The sequence below is a fragment of the Ptychodera flava genome, chromosome 16 (genome assembly GCF_041260155.1).
Source record: "Ptychodera flava strain L36383 chromosome 16, AS_Pfla_20210202, whole genome shotgun sequence".
Lineage (NCBI taxonomy): Eukaryota > Metazoa > Hemichordata > Enteropneusta > Ptychoderidae > Ptychodera > Ptychodera flava.
In genome coordinates, this window is record NC_091943.1 from 15713783 (window position 1) to 15727267 (window position 13485).

A 13485-nucleotide genomic window follows, 5' to 3' on the forward strand; every position below is an offset into this window, starting at 1 on the left:
AGTCTGTTTCAAAAGAGTTACCGAGTTTTCTTCTTAATTAAAGGCATGTGACTTGCTAATAGTAGATGAATTTACAGTCAAACCTGTGTATAGTGGTCACCCAAGGGACCAAATGGAGGTGGCCTTTCTATAGAGGGTGGATGTGGCATTACTTTCTGTGCAGGTGGTGCGCTAAATGGTTAATTTAGGGAAAGATAAAAGCAATTATAAAATTCCATAACATAAATCTGTTAAAAAACATAGAACAGCTATTTAGTTTCTGAAAGCTTGTAATGCAGAATGTAAAATCAGTAGACTTATTTTGTGCATTCCAGTCTGAGCATTTTTTGATAGAGGTCATTGAGAGTCAGATATACTGACCATTATATACAGGTTTTGTACCAAAATGGAGCAATTCCATGTGACCACTGACCACATAAGAGAGGTGGCTGTTCTGTAGAGGGCCTTTAACATGTAAAATGCCACGGGACTGCCACAAAGTGACCACTATAGAGAGGTGACCGCTCTGTAAGGGTGACCACTATGACAGGTTTGACTGTATTTACACACATCACTCTACATATCTGGTCGTAAATTTTCTGTTTATTGGGTTGGTGTTAAATACTGACACAACATCTCGCCCTAAAAGTAGGACTTCTTCAGGGTAAAAGATGTCTACAAAAGAAGATACAGTTAAAAAAAAAGAAAACAAGACAAATGTTCATCTTTACCAAATGACGGAGGGATTCTACAAGCCAAGTAAATAACAATGGGTATGGAGTTATGAAATGCTTGCTGATTGTATATATACTCGAGTAATAGGTACCAAACATACTTGATGTGTTCTCATATTTATTGTATATATATATATATATATATATATATATATATATATATATATATATATATATATATATATATATATATATATATATATATACACACATATATATATATATATATATATATATATATATATATATATATGTATGTATGTATGTATGTATGTATGTATGTATGTATGTATACATATATATAGTATGTGTGTGTGTGTGTAAGAATACTTAGCTTTGTTTGCAAAGCTGTTACCTGGGTAACAGTGGGTATGGAATTGTGAAAATGCTTGCTTAATATGAATGGTTGTTTCAAACAGTTGATGATTTTCACATCTCTTTGTTTTTTTTATTCCCTTGTCCTAGAGGTGTACGATGGTAACGATTGTATGAAAATGAACAGTAGCATAATGGTAAAAAGCAATGTCATGGATTTGGACAATAAAGAGAGAAAAATAAATACTTGGCCTTGAATTCTCAGCTTTGCAATGTTTGTTTTTGCTAAACATTGTCAAAAAGCTTAAGAATACGTCAATGTTAACGCAGTTTGCATTGCTCTTACCTGTGGGATTTTTGTTAAGTACAGCAATAATGGAATGTATTTTGAAAAAACACAGGTGTGTATTCCCATGGTAAACCTGGGCGCAAAGGCTACTGTGTTGCATTTCATTAGAAGTTTGACAGTCAAGTGTATGGACATCATTACTGACTAAATGGACTAAAGTGACCTGTAATTGTATATTTCTTGCCCATCAAGTCATAGGCATGAACCTGACCTTGTAACTCAAGGAGTCCTACTACACACTGAGATAAAAGTTGTAGTGAAATTCGCCATGTGGAACCTCAATGTACAGGTTGCTAACATATCTCATAGGGCACAAAGATAAGGTACACCACACTCCTATAACACTATCTGTCTATGTACACCTATTCCATGCTACAAATGGTTATCCGCTTCAAAACAATTCAAAATAAATCTACATGACCCGATGCTTTAATTTTCCATGAAATTAACCAATCAGGTTTGTTGTAATAAGTGTCATGTGATACACCCTTTCAACCAACCAGATCGCACCTTGGTCTCACTGCAAAATATCCTTTTGGAGACAGCCGAGCTTGGCATGTACAGTAGGTCCAGCAGTACATAAGATTTCAGGTGCAAAAATAAAAATTTGTTACGAATGAACAGATACATCATATACACATACTTACACTGAAAAAAAAGGCTGCATTAAAGGGTCAGTAATGCTAACTTTTGATGATTTTTCCATTATTTTTATTTTGTATATCAACTGCAACTTCTTATTCTACTCCCCAATGAATGTTGAAACACCCACTATTTAGCTTGTCATCTTAGCATCTATATGCATGAAATGCATTGTTATTGTTTACATTGGAATTCTAGTCCGGACCAGAAGTCCCTTGTCAACAATAACAATGCAGTTTTCGCATGTACAGGCTGAGTTGACAAGCTGAATATTGTGTATATTAACATGCCTTGGGGAGTAGAACAAGGAATTATGGGTCACATTCAAAACAAAAGCCGTGAAAAAAAATTATCAAAAGTTAGCATTACTGGTCCTTTAATTACTCCAAAATAGCTATTACTACACTCCTAATTGCCACATCACCTCTCCTGCTTTGAAAAATGGTGGCGCTCTGAGGAGGGCTTACATCCCTGCCACTACAGACAATAGTGCTTACTTTCCACTGTCTGTGGTGCTATTTCTGTCTCACATCACAGTGAGATAACCTGTTCACCCCCAATTCCCCGTAAACCGGTCCAAAATCACCATTCAAAACAAATGGGTTTGGACCAAACCATGGCGGTGAAAGGGTTCTGAAAACATATATGTAAGTCAACAAATTTTAGGAAACTGTGACACTCATCAAGCTGACATCATATATGTTTGCAATATTTGGATACAACCCCACTCATCCTGCACAACACATTATCGTACCCTCAAAGTCCTCTTTGTATTCCAAAAATGTGGCTCATCACCACCTTTTAGGCAATTGGGGATGCCAGCACCTATGTAAGTCCATCTCAGAGTGGTAAACCTCTGCATGGAGTGTACCCTTCCCATGTCCTACCAAAACCAACAGCCATCGACAACAAATCCGAAAAACAGTTACGGGACTATTTTTTTAATTCACACTATCCAAACTCTCAAATGATGAAAATTTTGCTGTTTGATATATGCACCTGAACTTGAACAACTCAAAAAATAAACCAAGAATCAGTATAAGCCTATCTGTACATACCTCCCCCCCAACCTCCCCCAATCTTTGATAGGGTCAAAGAACATGCCCACATCTGAAATCAATGACAGAGCTGACATGTTTTTTCTCTACTATGTACAGAACAAGTGTGAGTATTAAATTGTCATCTTTGTAACAGGGAAATTATTTCCTTGTTGTAGGTATTTTCCGAGGGAAGACATCCGTCGTTGTCTTGTAACGCTGGATTGGCACCATTTTGTAGTAAAACTTGGATGACAGGAAGAAATTCACAGGTGACAGCTGAAGGGAAATGACAAGAACCGTCATGTAAGAATAGCGTTTCTTACTAAATATAGCTGCATGTGTGCGACATGGGACACTGCAGCTTGAAATGCAGACAAATTTTGTTAATGTTGTATACGTGGCTGTCTTTGCAGCTTGTAAGTCTGAGTCGTTAATATGTCCCTAACTGTTCAAGGTAACATTAGCAGTCACCATCTGAAGTTGTATTGCGTCATTTTGACGTGTGTTATTTCCAAAAGGGTAATCTTAATTAACAGACATATATATATATATATATATATATATATATATATATATATATATATATATATATATATATATATATATATATATATATATATATATATATATATATATATATATATATATATATATATATATATATATATATATATATATATATATATATTTATTTGTCAATGAGAAAACCGTGACACCATTGAAATAAGAGTACAAAAGTAAAAAAGAAATGGGAAAGAAATATTTAGGAATATTTTTCGTTGTTTTTCTGAATTTCAGAACACTACTAAGACAATCACAGCATGAATGGAAGCTGAGAATGCCAAAACATTTGCACTGTCACACAAGTTTTGAACTCCAAACACCGCTTATGAGCGATGCTCACCAGTTTGAAGGCAGAATGGATCTTTCTGACAGATATGCGGACCCTAGAAATTTTACAATACTTTTTTCCAGGTCCGCTACCAATATGAACTCAATTTGAAATGTGTGGAGTCAAAGGAATTTTCAATGAATTGTATTTTGTCAAAAATCAAAGATTTAATTTTCACTAAAATGCAAGCAATGGGTATGGTGGCCATTTTAAATTTGAAAATATAAGTACATTTAGACGTAAATTTGTATCTCTAATCCAAAAGCATGCTTAAGGATGCCTGCTTATTTTATTCTTAATTATGAATGAGAATGGTTTTAAGTGTCCATGATGAAATTTGGTGCAAATGTGAGAAACTTTCTCGTTCGTTCAGTTAAGAAGGGATTGTAATTATAGTTTTATATTAGTCAAACCCTGCAATATAACACAATCAAAGTTGAATAAACTTTCCCATTTTATGACCTCTAAAGTGAATGGCCCCTACATCCTGGAATTCAATGGCGCGAACCCACTGGTTTTATTGTATTGAGTATATTTTGACTGCCTACATATTTCCAATGAATTCTGAAGGACTTGCCATTGTGAAAAATTTTTCGAGCAATAATTTTTACTTTTTCTCACACCCAAAGTGAACTGTGGAATACTACGTATTATCAAAAGTATCAGAGCATAGGGTCGTGAAAAGACCATGTGTTTGGGGCATTTCTGAAGGCGTAAGGGTTATATATGGAGCTTAAGTCTGTTCACCCCCAAATCGCTGTAAACAGGTCCACAATCACCATTGATAACAATGGGTTTGGGCTTAACCATGTCGGTGGTAGGGTTGCAGATTTAGAGGCTGATGACCCAGTTTTTGGAATTGAGCTTACCGTAATGCAATGGCGTCAGGCCGTCTTCATCCTGTGCGTTGACGTCACATTTACATTTCAAGAGTTCCTCTACGATGTCCAGGTGTCCCCGGTCGCAGGCCCAGTGAAGCAGTGAAAGTCCCTGTCAGCGATGATGGCGGAGTGAAGAAAATAAGATGTCACTGACAGATGAAATCTTGAAGGGGGTAAATGTGAAGTTAGACTGTAAGGTCCGTTGCTCTAGGGCGCTCTCTACGCTCCCTTCTCTGAGTGTAGAGAGCGCCCTCTAGCGACAGATCTTTCAGTCTAAGTCAAGTGCAGTAAACTATCAAAGTCGTTGATGTGTTGCTAAGACACCAATGTGCAGTAAATGTGAGATTTTCTGATGCACTGAACTTGAGGTAAATGCTGGGGTATTCACACATCTTGAAACTCAATACTTGATATTTGAAGATTTATAAGCTCTGACTGTGATACAAACGTTAACTTTACCACTGAGCCTTAAACTTGACCATTTCAACAACTTGATTAGTCTCGGCATAACATTGTGGTGTACATCAACAGCTGTTTGTCCCATATTTACCTGATATTTATCCATGTAAATGCACACAGCCAATGTAACAGGCCCAAGTCAATAACAACAGCCAAATTAATCTCACTCACCCGACATAATATTCAACAATACGGTAATACGATTTATCTAATTCACGAATGAGTTATCCCTTTTCCGGTATAAGCCAGTAAAAACAGGTATAAACATGAAGTTTAACCTGAAGAAAGCTAGTGGCACATGCTATCTATCACATCAGTTAATTCTGTAAAAATACTGTGCTTGTCTGCAACTATGCAAGAGAAAATAGCCAAATTCTCAGGATTCTGTACGTTTTCATCGGTGATCAAACAATCAACTCTGTCAAGTACCGTTTTATGTCAAATGACCTGTGAAAATCTGTTACATGTGACAAGGTTTACGGCTTTCAACCAACTTACATGCAGAGACCGACATTCCCGACTCTCAAACTTTAACAATTTCATTTTGGTCTACCTCTCGTTTGGACTCACTTTGAAACTCATGGAGTGACTGAAGGGGGCGCTGCACCTTACACCACGTATTGTGCTCAAAAATCACTTTTTCGCAAACATTCGTTCAATTTTAATTAATTTGTCAACCAAAGATTAAAATATCGGTTGGGTTCACCTTTTAGGTTGTCAAGCAGTTGTAAGTTGCGTGATACTGAAATGTTGATTTATGCAAACGTATGCAAATCACTCGATTTACTGGCTTCTTTTTCATCCCAATTTCAAAATTTCGAAAGAATTTAACTCCACTCTGGCTGGGTCAAATTTTCTGAAATTTTCACATTATGTTTTTTAAATGCTACATAACAAAACGACTATTTTGTTTGGCAATAAATTTTCTTACATTTTGAATAAGATGCATTTTAATCACTTTTTTTGAGTGTCAGTTTTTCAACCCTTGCCATTTTAGAATGAGGATAGATAATGCCAAATAAAATAGTGGTTTTCTGCTACATATACTCTTCTTTCAAGTGAAATATCACACTTCAGAAAATAGAGCCAAATTTTTGACTTAAATTAATTTTTATCATTAATACCAAAATATAGGTTTTTTACCCAAAATATACACCCACTTCACTCTTCTAGTAAACTACTGAATGATACTAAACTTTAGAGTCTCTGCTTTTTGAAAATATATAGTATGAGGGGGTTTCCTAGTCATCGTTGATGAGAAATATTGCTTTGAAAATAACTGTGTTGGCAACATGCAGCTCCACCTTAATGTACATTAATTCATGTAACAACCAGGGCTTGGGATGTGGTTCTTTCTTACAGATGAGGAGACTGCTATGAAATGAAACTGACATACTTAGCATACAAACCTGTTCATCTGATTGGTTGACCAGACCATTATCACTGCTGTCCAAGATGTTTTTGACTCGGGAGATGCTGCCTTCTTTGACCCAGTCAAAGATAGTCTTCTGGTCATCGCTACATCACAAAACAAACACAACTTATTCTCAGTTAAAATTTTTTTTCCATGTTGGTTGGACTCTAGAAATTGGCGAGTGGCGGTTGCACTATTATACTCTGAACTAGGGAGCACACATGAATTCTTAACCCAGGGTATGGCATGGCACTGTGTAGTGATACACAGCTTGCATCTAATGGTCTCCCTAGAATAGTATGGATCAGTGTGACAACATACTTTCTGAGCGCATCCACTTAAAATCGGAAGCGCCCTGTGAGATGTTGGATTCTGAAGGATTCTTTTTTTTTCCAATTTAGCTAAGTCAGCCCATAATTTCATGGTCCAATAAGAGCTGTTGGCCTCAAAATAAGATCTATGAAAAATGATATAAAAGATATGCCGTTTTAAGACAGAATGTGCCTTGGAGACAGGTATTCAGACTCTCAAATTTTTCCAATAATTTTCTGATCTACAAATTGTGTGGGCTAATTTTAAAGCTCTTGGAGTGAGAACTTGAAAGTGAACTCAAGAAAGAGGTGGGTCAGAAAGGTTTGAAAAAAGTTCAGAGCCGGTCTATCTTTTCTCGAGGCGCACAATACCTCAGTGTACTTAATTCCCTTGAACTTGAATTTCTCCAACATTTTCAGAGACCTGAAGATCACAAAGTTTTATTCAATGAACTTCAACTCGGTGAAAAAAAAAATTGGGATTGAATTTATGAATACTGGATTTTACCTGATTTCTTCATCCTCTTCATGAGCCATGATACTGACAGCGATACCCATGCCAGTCCCGCCGCTCTCCGAACTGGCCCGTCTTCTGCCTTCCTCACTGAGATCAGGTGACCAGGATGGATCGGCCTGAAGCAGTTCATTGATGTACTCGACCATGGCTTGCTCCTTGTTCATTTCACCCAGTTTCTTCCAAGCTTCCCTGTTGGAACGACACGGGGAGACTTAACCCCCTTCACTCACAATGGTTTGGCCCAAATTCACTGATACCAAAGGTGATTGTGGACTGACTTACAGGGAAATGGGGAGGGGATGAACAGGTTAAACCCTGCTTTCTGTCCCCAGCTCTTTTTGCAAGAAGGCCTACACTGTTTCTGAAGACAATACGACCTTGACCACAGACTGGCAGAAAAGGAGTGAATTTATTTTGCTGATTTGGCAGTAAGACAATATATCTCATGCTGTGTTAACCCTTTCACCACAATAGTTTGGCCCAAACCAATTGTCATCGATGGTCATTGTGGAACTGCTTACTGGGTATTTGGATGAACAAACTATGACCCTTCTCATTTATAGAGTTTGTACTACAGATCTCACAAAATAAAATCTTTCCGTTAATCTGACAGTCCTGATTTCAAAGTACACTTACAGGCTCAAGCAATACATCTCACCAGCAAAATTGTTCTTTATCATCGGTAGCCTTAGACCTTTATGAAGGAAGAAAGAAGCCACAAAATTTCGCCTGATGTATATTTGAAAAAGTTGACAACGTTTGCCTATTGAATACCCTATGCAACTGGAAACAAAGATTGATATCACAAACCTACTGAAGCGACCAGTACCGTAAATGTTGCAATGAACTTTGAAAAAATACATCACCCCTTTTCATCAACACAAGTGTTCTTAGCAATTTTACATGCTTTTCAAATTTCTAAATGTCGGGAGCAAAGATTTGAACTCACCATTTCTGCTTGCCTTCAAAGTCAAAGAATCCAGGTTTTTTGGTGTTACAGGGCCCAGTTTGTGCCTGGAAAATAAAATGTTTATTCAATACGTGAAAACTGGTATCCGTGCGCTTTACCATGAACTCTACTTCATCCAAGATCATCATGTACTAAGTGTCTCTATTTATGTATGTTGATTCTATGATATGAGTGTCATACACTTGTGTAAAAAGGGAAAAGTTCATAGATTTAGTTAAGCCCCTCACAAAGGAAAAAACCAAACTTTTGCTTGTAATACTCAACCTGATCAAAGAAATTAACGGTCTTCATTGCCCCTGTGTGATAGTTGTGACAGTGAAAATATTTTATGAATACAATTTCACCACGATTTTTAAAGAAAGTTACCACTTTATAAACAATTTTGCTCTCTTGAGTTGAATCATTGCAAAGTGCCAAGATATCACAAACTGACACATTATTATGATTATGTTTTCGTTAAGTTTTGAGTAAAACAAATCATCAAGAAATGAATGCTAAGGTAATATGCACCTCAAAACTGACGGACAACCTTCTCTAAGACTTTTTTCAAGGAAACTCTCATCCATTCTCTTTCAAAATCAATCAAGTATAACAAATTTTGGGAGGGGGGGGGTGTGATATTGTCATCCTGCAAATTTTGGCTCAAGAGAAACAAAATACATATAATTTGCTGAAGACCAAAGTTAAAAAATGGCTGCCATCCCAGGGTTAATTATATGGGGTAATGTTAAAGTTTTGATTTTCAAAAAAAAACTGAGACAGCGGAACTTCATTTACTCCAAGAGCTTCAAAACGATCCCACATAAACTGTAGACCAGAAATGAGTTGTAAAACCTTTGAGGATCTGAACATCTGTTCCTGAGGCACGTTCTACTTTTAAGGCCAAAACACAGATTAAGAGAAGTGGCAAGAAACAATATCTGAATTAAAGGTATACAGCCACCTGTAATCTAAATATGCCCATATATGGTCAAAGGGGCGTTCCTTGGTATTCAAAATACCCATGTGAGGGCGCAGTTTTAAAAAGCGGCCACCCGCTTAAAATCTTTGATTGGTTAGATCTTTTCTTTCCATGGTAACTGTGGCGAAAATTGGAACAGGTGACAGTATACCTTTAAGCCATTGAAGGAAAGTAGCTGCTGAAAAAAAACATCAAAGCTGTCACACAAGCAGCTCCCGATAAAAACATTTTGACCTACAGTGGCAATATCAGCCTCAAAATTTAAATGATTACATAGTACATTGTATTCATAATTTCAACGGGTGTGAATGAAGTCATCTCTTGAAACATGCAAAAATGTAAGAATGTGAAGACCAAATTCATACTTGTCATTTCAGAAAAGATTTTTGATGAAAAAATATGAAATTTTTGAAACCTAGGAATAAGCCCTCATAATAATGCAAATCAAATATTTGTTAAATGGAGGCAGTCATCGGAACTCTGTTCAAAGGTTGCCAGGGACCCGTATGACCGATGTAAACAGTAGTATCTAGGGTACATTGGCGATGGATAAAAGATAAAACATGTTTGTTAACAATGAATATCGTAAAATTTAAATGTTGCAGCACCTATGTTGACTTGATGCATCTAGATATCATGCATGAAATGCATTGTTTGTAAACAAAAAAGCACACGCGCAGGTCTGACAACTGCCTCCCCTAAGTAGGCAAGCAACATCTACAAGACTGCTCTCAGTTCTAGTTATAAACAACCAAGCATTGAAGCAACCTACACTGGTCGCTCTGTTGGTTCACTCACTCTCAGATGACTGGAGGTTCGCTGTGGTTGTTGAGTTGATGGTTGAGCCAAGCACTGGTGACCACAGGCGTACGGAATGTTTCCTAGATCGTCGTCGGATGGGAAGTGACTGACACTGTACTGTGAGGCCGAAGGCCGAACCTCGTACTGTATAAGAATACAAGGTATGTCACGGAAAAATCGACCGGTGGCCCAAAACAAACGAAATAAAGCATCTACCTCAAAAAAATTACATCGACCGGTCGGAAATACCTTCAAACTTTCAAATCTTTACTCTGGTTACAGAATTCTTTCAAATCTGCCAGTTATGGGCGATAATTGACTGTTGTGCGAATACTCGCACTTGCATTGCCACTCCGCCATTTTGAATAGCTGTTTTACTCCCAAAAGCCTTTGCGAGTGGACGAGTGACCCCGTAAGGAGTTTGTTTACAAATGTCAGATGGCGGGATTTGAACATCACGCTGCCGAGGCAATGGTTTGCGTTGATTGCCTTGTTGCCAGATAGCTGAAATTGTATTCACTGACAGTATGAAATTTACCTAACGGTTAACTGTTGAATTTAGCGGTTGTGGGGTCACGGGGTCACTCGTCCACTTGCAAAGGCTTTTGGGAGTAAAACAGCTATTCAAAATGGCGGAGTGGCAATGCAAGTGCGAGTATTCGCCGGACCGTCAATTATCGCCCATAACTGGCAGATTTGAAAGAATTCTGTAACCAGAGTAAAGATTTGAAAGTTTGAAGGTATTTCCGACCGGTCGATGTAATTTTTTTTGAGGTAGATGCTTTATTTCGTTTGTTTTGGGCCACCGGTCGATTTTTCCGTGACATACCTTGTATTCTTATACAGTACCGAGGTTCGGCCTTCGGCCTCACAGTACAGTGTCAGTCACTTCCCATCCGACGACGGTCTAGGAAACATTCCGTACGCCTGTGCTGGTGACAAGATACAGTATGTTCACGATAGACAGATAGACTGTCTCAGTGTTTATGTTTTAATTCAGCGAGAGTTGGAAATCCAACAGGTGTAGCGAAAAGGAAGATCCTAAAGCATTCTGCTTTCTTGTTGTTCCGAAACTCGGATAAATTACTGAGGAGTAACTCATCCATGGGAGTACGTTTTCCGTACAAACCTGGATGGATCCAATGGCCACATATGGAGGAAGGTTGTTGGGACGGACGTTGGTCATCTCCGCACGCGCATAAAAGAGAAATTTACGCTTAAATTTGCATATTTTTAACAGTTTTATATTTTTAGTCGTCTGTGTGTTGCTTATCGTTTTATCGTTTTATTGTACTTTATGTATTTTTTATAATTCGTATTTTATGAAGCCTGTAAATAGGACTTGTTCCCGTTGGTCTTTCTTGAAATAAATAAATAAATAAATAAATAAACAAATAAATAAACAAACAAACAAATAAATAAATAAATAATAAATAAATAAATAAATAAACAAACAAACAGAGGATATCGGATGAGCATGATACGAGAGGACTTTCTCCCAGGGGTGAAAATGAACTTGGCCCAGTCAGAAATTATTTACTCGAATCCTGTCACAGAACGACAGACCTTATAAAAGTGGGAAATGTAAATAAAAATCACGCACAGCCTCCTAGTGCAGAATCTTAACATACTCAGTATACTTTAGTTTTGTATGTTCCATTGTTCGGACATAACTTGTGAGATGGCCACTTTGGGTTCACGATCTTACCTGCTTGAATCTTGCATACAATCGTAAAAGCTGATCATTGCCGAGTTTTCCTGCAATTTTTCTCACATGTGTAGTAGCTTGTTCAAAACGCGCCTTCAACTCATCCTCGAGATCTTCATCTTCGTGCATTTTGTTTCAATCGACGAGATAAACGCGGCAATGCTTTTCCAGTGCGTTTTCCGAGTGTCGGTGGTGGATAGGACCCTACCGTAAAGGGGTATAATACTCTTCACAGCGTTTTTTCAGGAGAGATTTTCGATTGAAGATAAGGATTACAACACTCTTGTAAGCGTCAAAGTAAAAAACACTAATTGATTATGAAACGCAAATCATAAATGACTGAAACGTGAAAGCGTCACGACCGCAATGATTGTTTTTCTACCAGCTACAGTCGTAAGAAGGTAAGCCTCAAAATGGCCACTTACTGGGTCGTTAGTTTGCTTCGTTCGACGTTTGGACTTCGTTTACTCTAGGTTACGTCCATGCTGCAAAGTCGTCAGCGCCGCTTTCCCATAACATTGACCCCAGCAATAGGATACGATACACGTACAGACGTCTTTCAGTTTGCCCCTTGGACGAGAAGATCGGATGCGTGATACATTTTGACGATCCGACAAGGCACTACAACACAGGCGGAAGTGGAGTCAGGTTGGCCAGATTACGAGCGAGAGTGATCAAGATACTGAATCAGTGAATACACACAGGTTAGCCCTCTCATCTCTGGCCTCCACTCATGTCACAGACGAGCTATTGCAATTCTGCAGAACACGTATGCATTTGCGCCGTTTGTCAGGAGGGACATCCAAACCGATTCTCGGTCACCGTAAATTTGGTCCGAAAAGGCACTCGGAGTCCGGATTAAAATACAAAGGTCACAGGTGCACAGGTCAATGAAACGAAATCCCAAAGCCTGGGCAAATGACTATTCTACCCATCCCACGCCGAACTAGAACGTTCTCTGGTCCCCACTCGACGTGTATGGACTGCGGCGACTCCCACATGAGCAAACTGAAACGCTCCTCAAAGGAGGACTCGTCGTTCGACCTTTACAGGAGAAATCTGCTTCTGTACGGTCTGCTTCGGTTTATGCTGTTCTTCACCGCCAGCCAGGCAACGTTCCTCGCATTTCTTGTGTCCGGAGTGACGTTTATCGTGCAGTATGTCAGCATCCACGGATTTCTGCGTTTCCAGTACAAGCTAACAGTGTTGTTAATCATGATCAACCGAGACCGCTTGAACTTCCAAAAATTCAACGATGCTTTCATTTACTGCATCCATATTGTTATGCTGCTTGTTGGTGGGTTTGGATGGTGCTGTCTTATGTTCATAGAAAACTGATAACTTTTTTTAAAAAACTCAAAAAGAGTAATTTCCAAAATGTTGAACTCCGGAGCAGTTGATTTTAAAAGTGCCTTTTGACTTTTACAACCGTTTTTGTAAATTGTTTGAAATCCAGCTCTTCATAAAGGTGTCATGTTTATTCTGTACAAATCAAAGAGTAATTTTGTCAAT

At 38.1% G+C, this 13485-nt stretch overlaps 2 protein-coding genes across 2 annotated transcripts; one reads left to right on the top strand and one right to left on the bottom strand.

Moving 5' to 3' along the window:
* Nucleotides 1-562: 562 nt before the first annotated feature.
* Nucleotides 563-12289, bottom strand: LOC139114120 (acyl-CoA-binding domain-containing protein 6-like). The gene is made up of 6 exons (XM_070675650.1): nucleotides 11974-12289; nucleotides 8483-8547; nucleotides 7525-7722; nucleotides 6701-6809; nucleotides 4821-4941; nucleotides 563-3335 (listed from the first exon to the last, which is right to left on the bottom strand). Exons 1-6 carry the CDS (start codon nucleotides 12100-12102, stop codon nucleotides 3199-3201), a joined length of 759 nt encoding a protein of 252 aa, XP_070531751.1. The 5' UTR covers nucleotides 12103-12289; the 3' UTR covers nucleotides 563-3198.
* Nucleotides 12290-12972: 683 nt separating this feature from the next.
* LOC139114994 (transmembrane protein 250-like) lies at nucleotides 12973-13311 on the top strand. The gene has a single exon (XM_070676903.1). The coding sequence runs from the start codon at nucleotides 12973-12975 to the stop codon at nucleotides 13309-13311; it is 339 nt and encodes a 112-aa protein (XP_070533004.1).
* The last annotated feature ends 174 nt before the right edge of the window (nucleotides 13312-13485 follow it).

What these genes read in the sequence shown, in the direction of transcription:
- LOC139114994 (XM_070676903.1), top strand. Translation starts at nt 12,973, where the DNA reads ATGAGCAAACTGAAACGCTCCTCAAAGGAGGACTCGTCGTTCGACCTT.
- LOC139114120 (XM_070675650.1), bottom strand. Translation starts at nt 12,102, where the DNA reads ATGCACGAAGATGAAGATCTCGAGGATGAGTTGAAGGCGCGTTTTGAA. An exon ending in TGTATGCAAGATTCAAGCAG is followed by an intron (nt 8,548 to 11,973) that starts GTAAGATCGTGA and finishes TTTATTTTCCAG; the next exon opens with GCACAAACTGGGCCCTGTAA. An exon ending in CCTGACGCCATTGCATTACG is followed by an intron (nt 3,336 to 4,820) that starts GTAAGCTCAATT and finishes ATTTCCCTTCAG; the next exon opens with CTGTCACCTGTGAATTTCTT.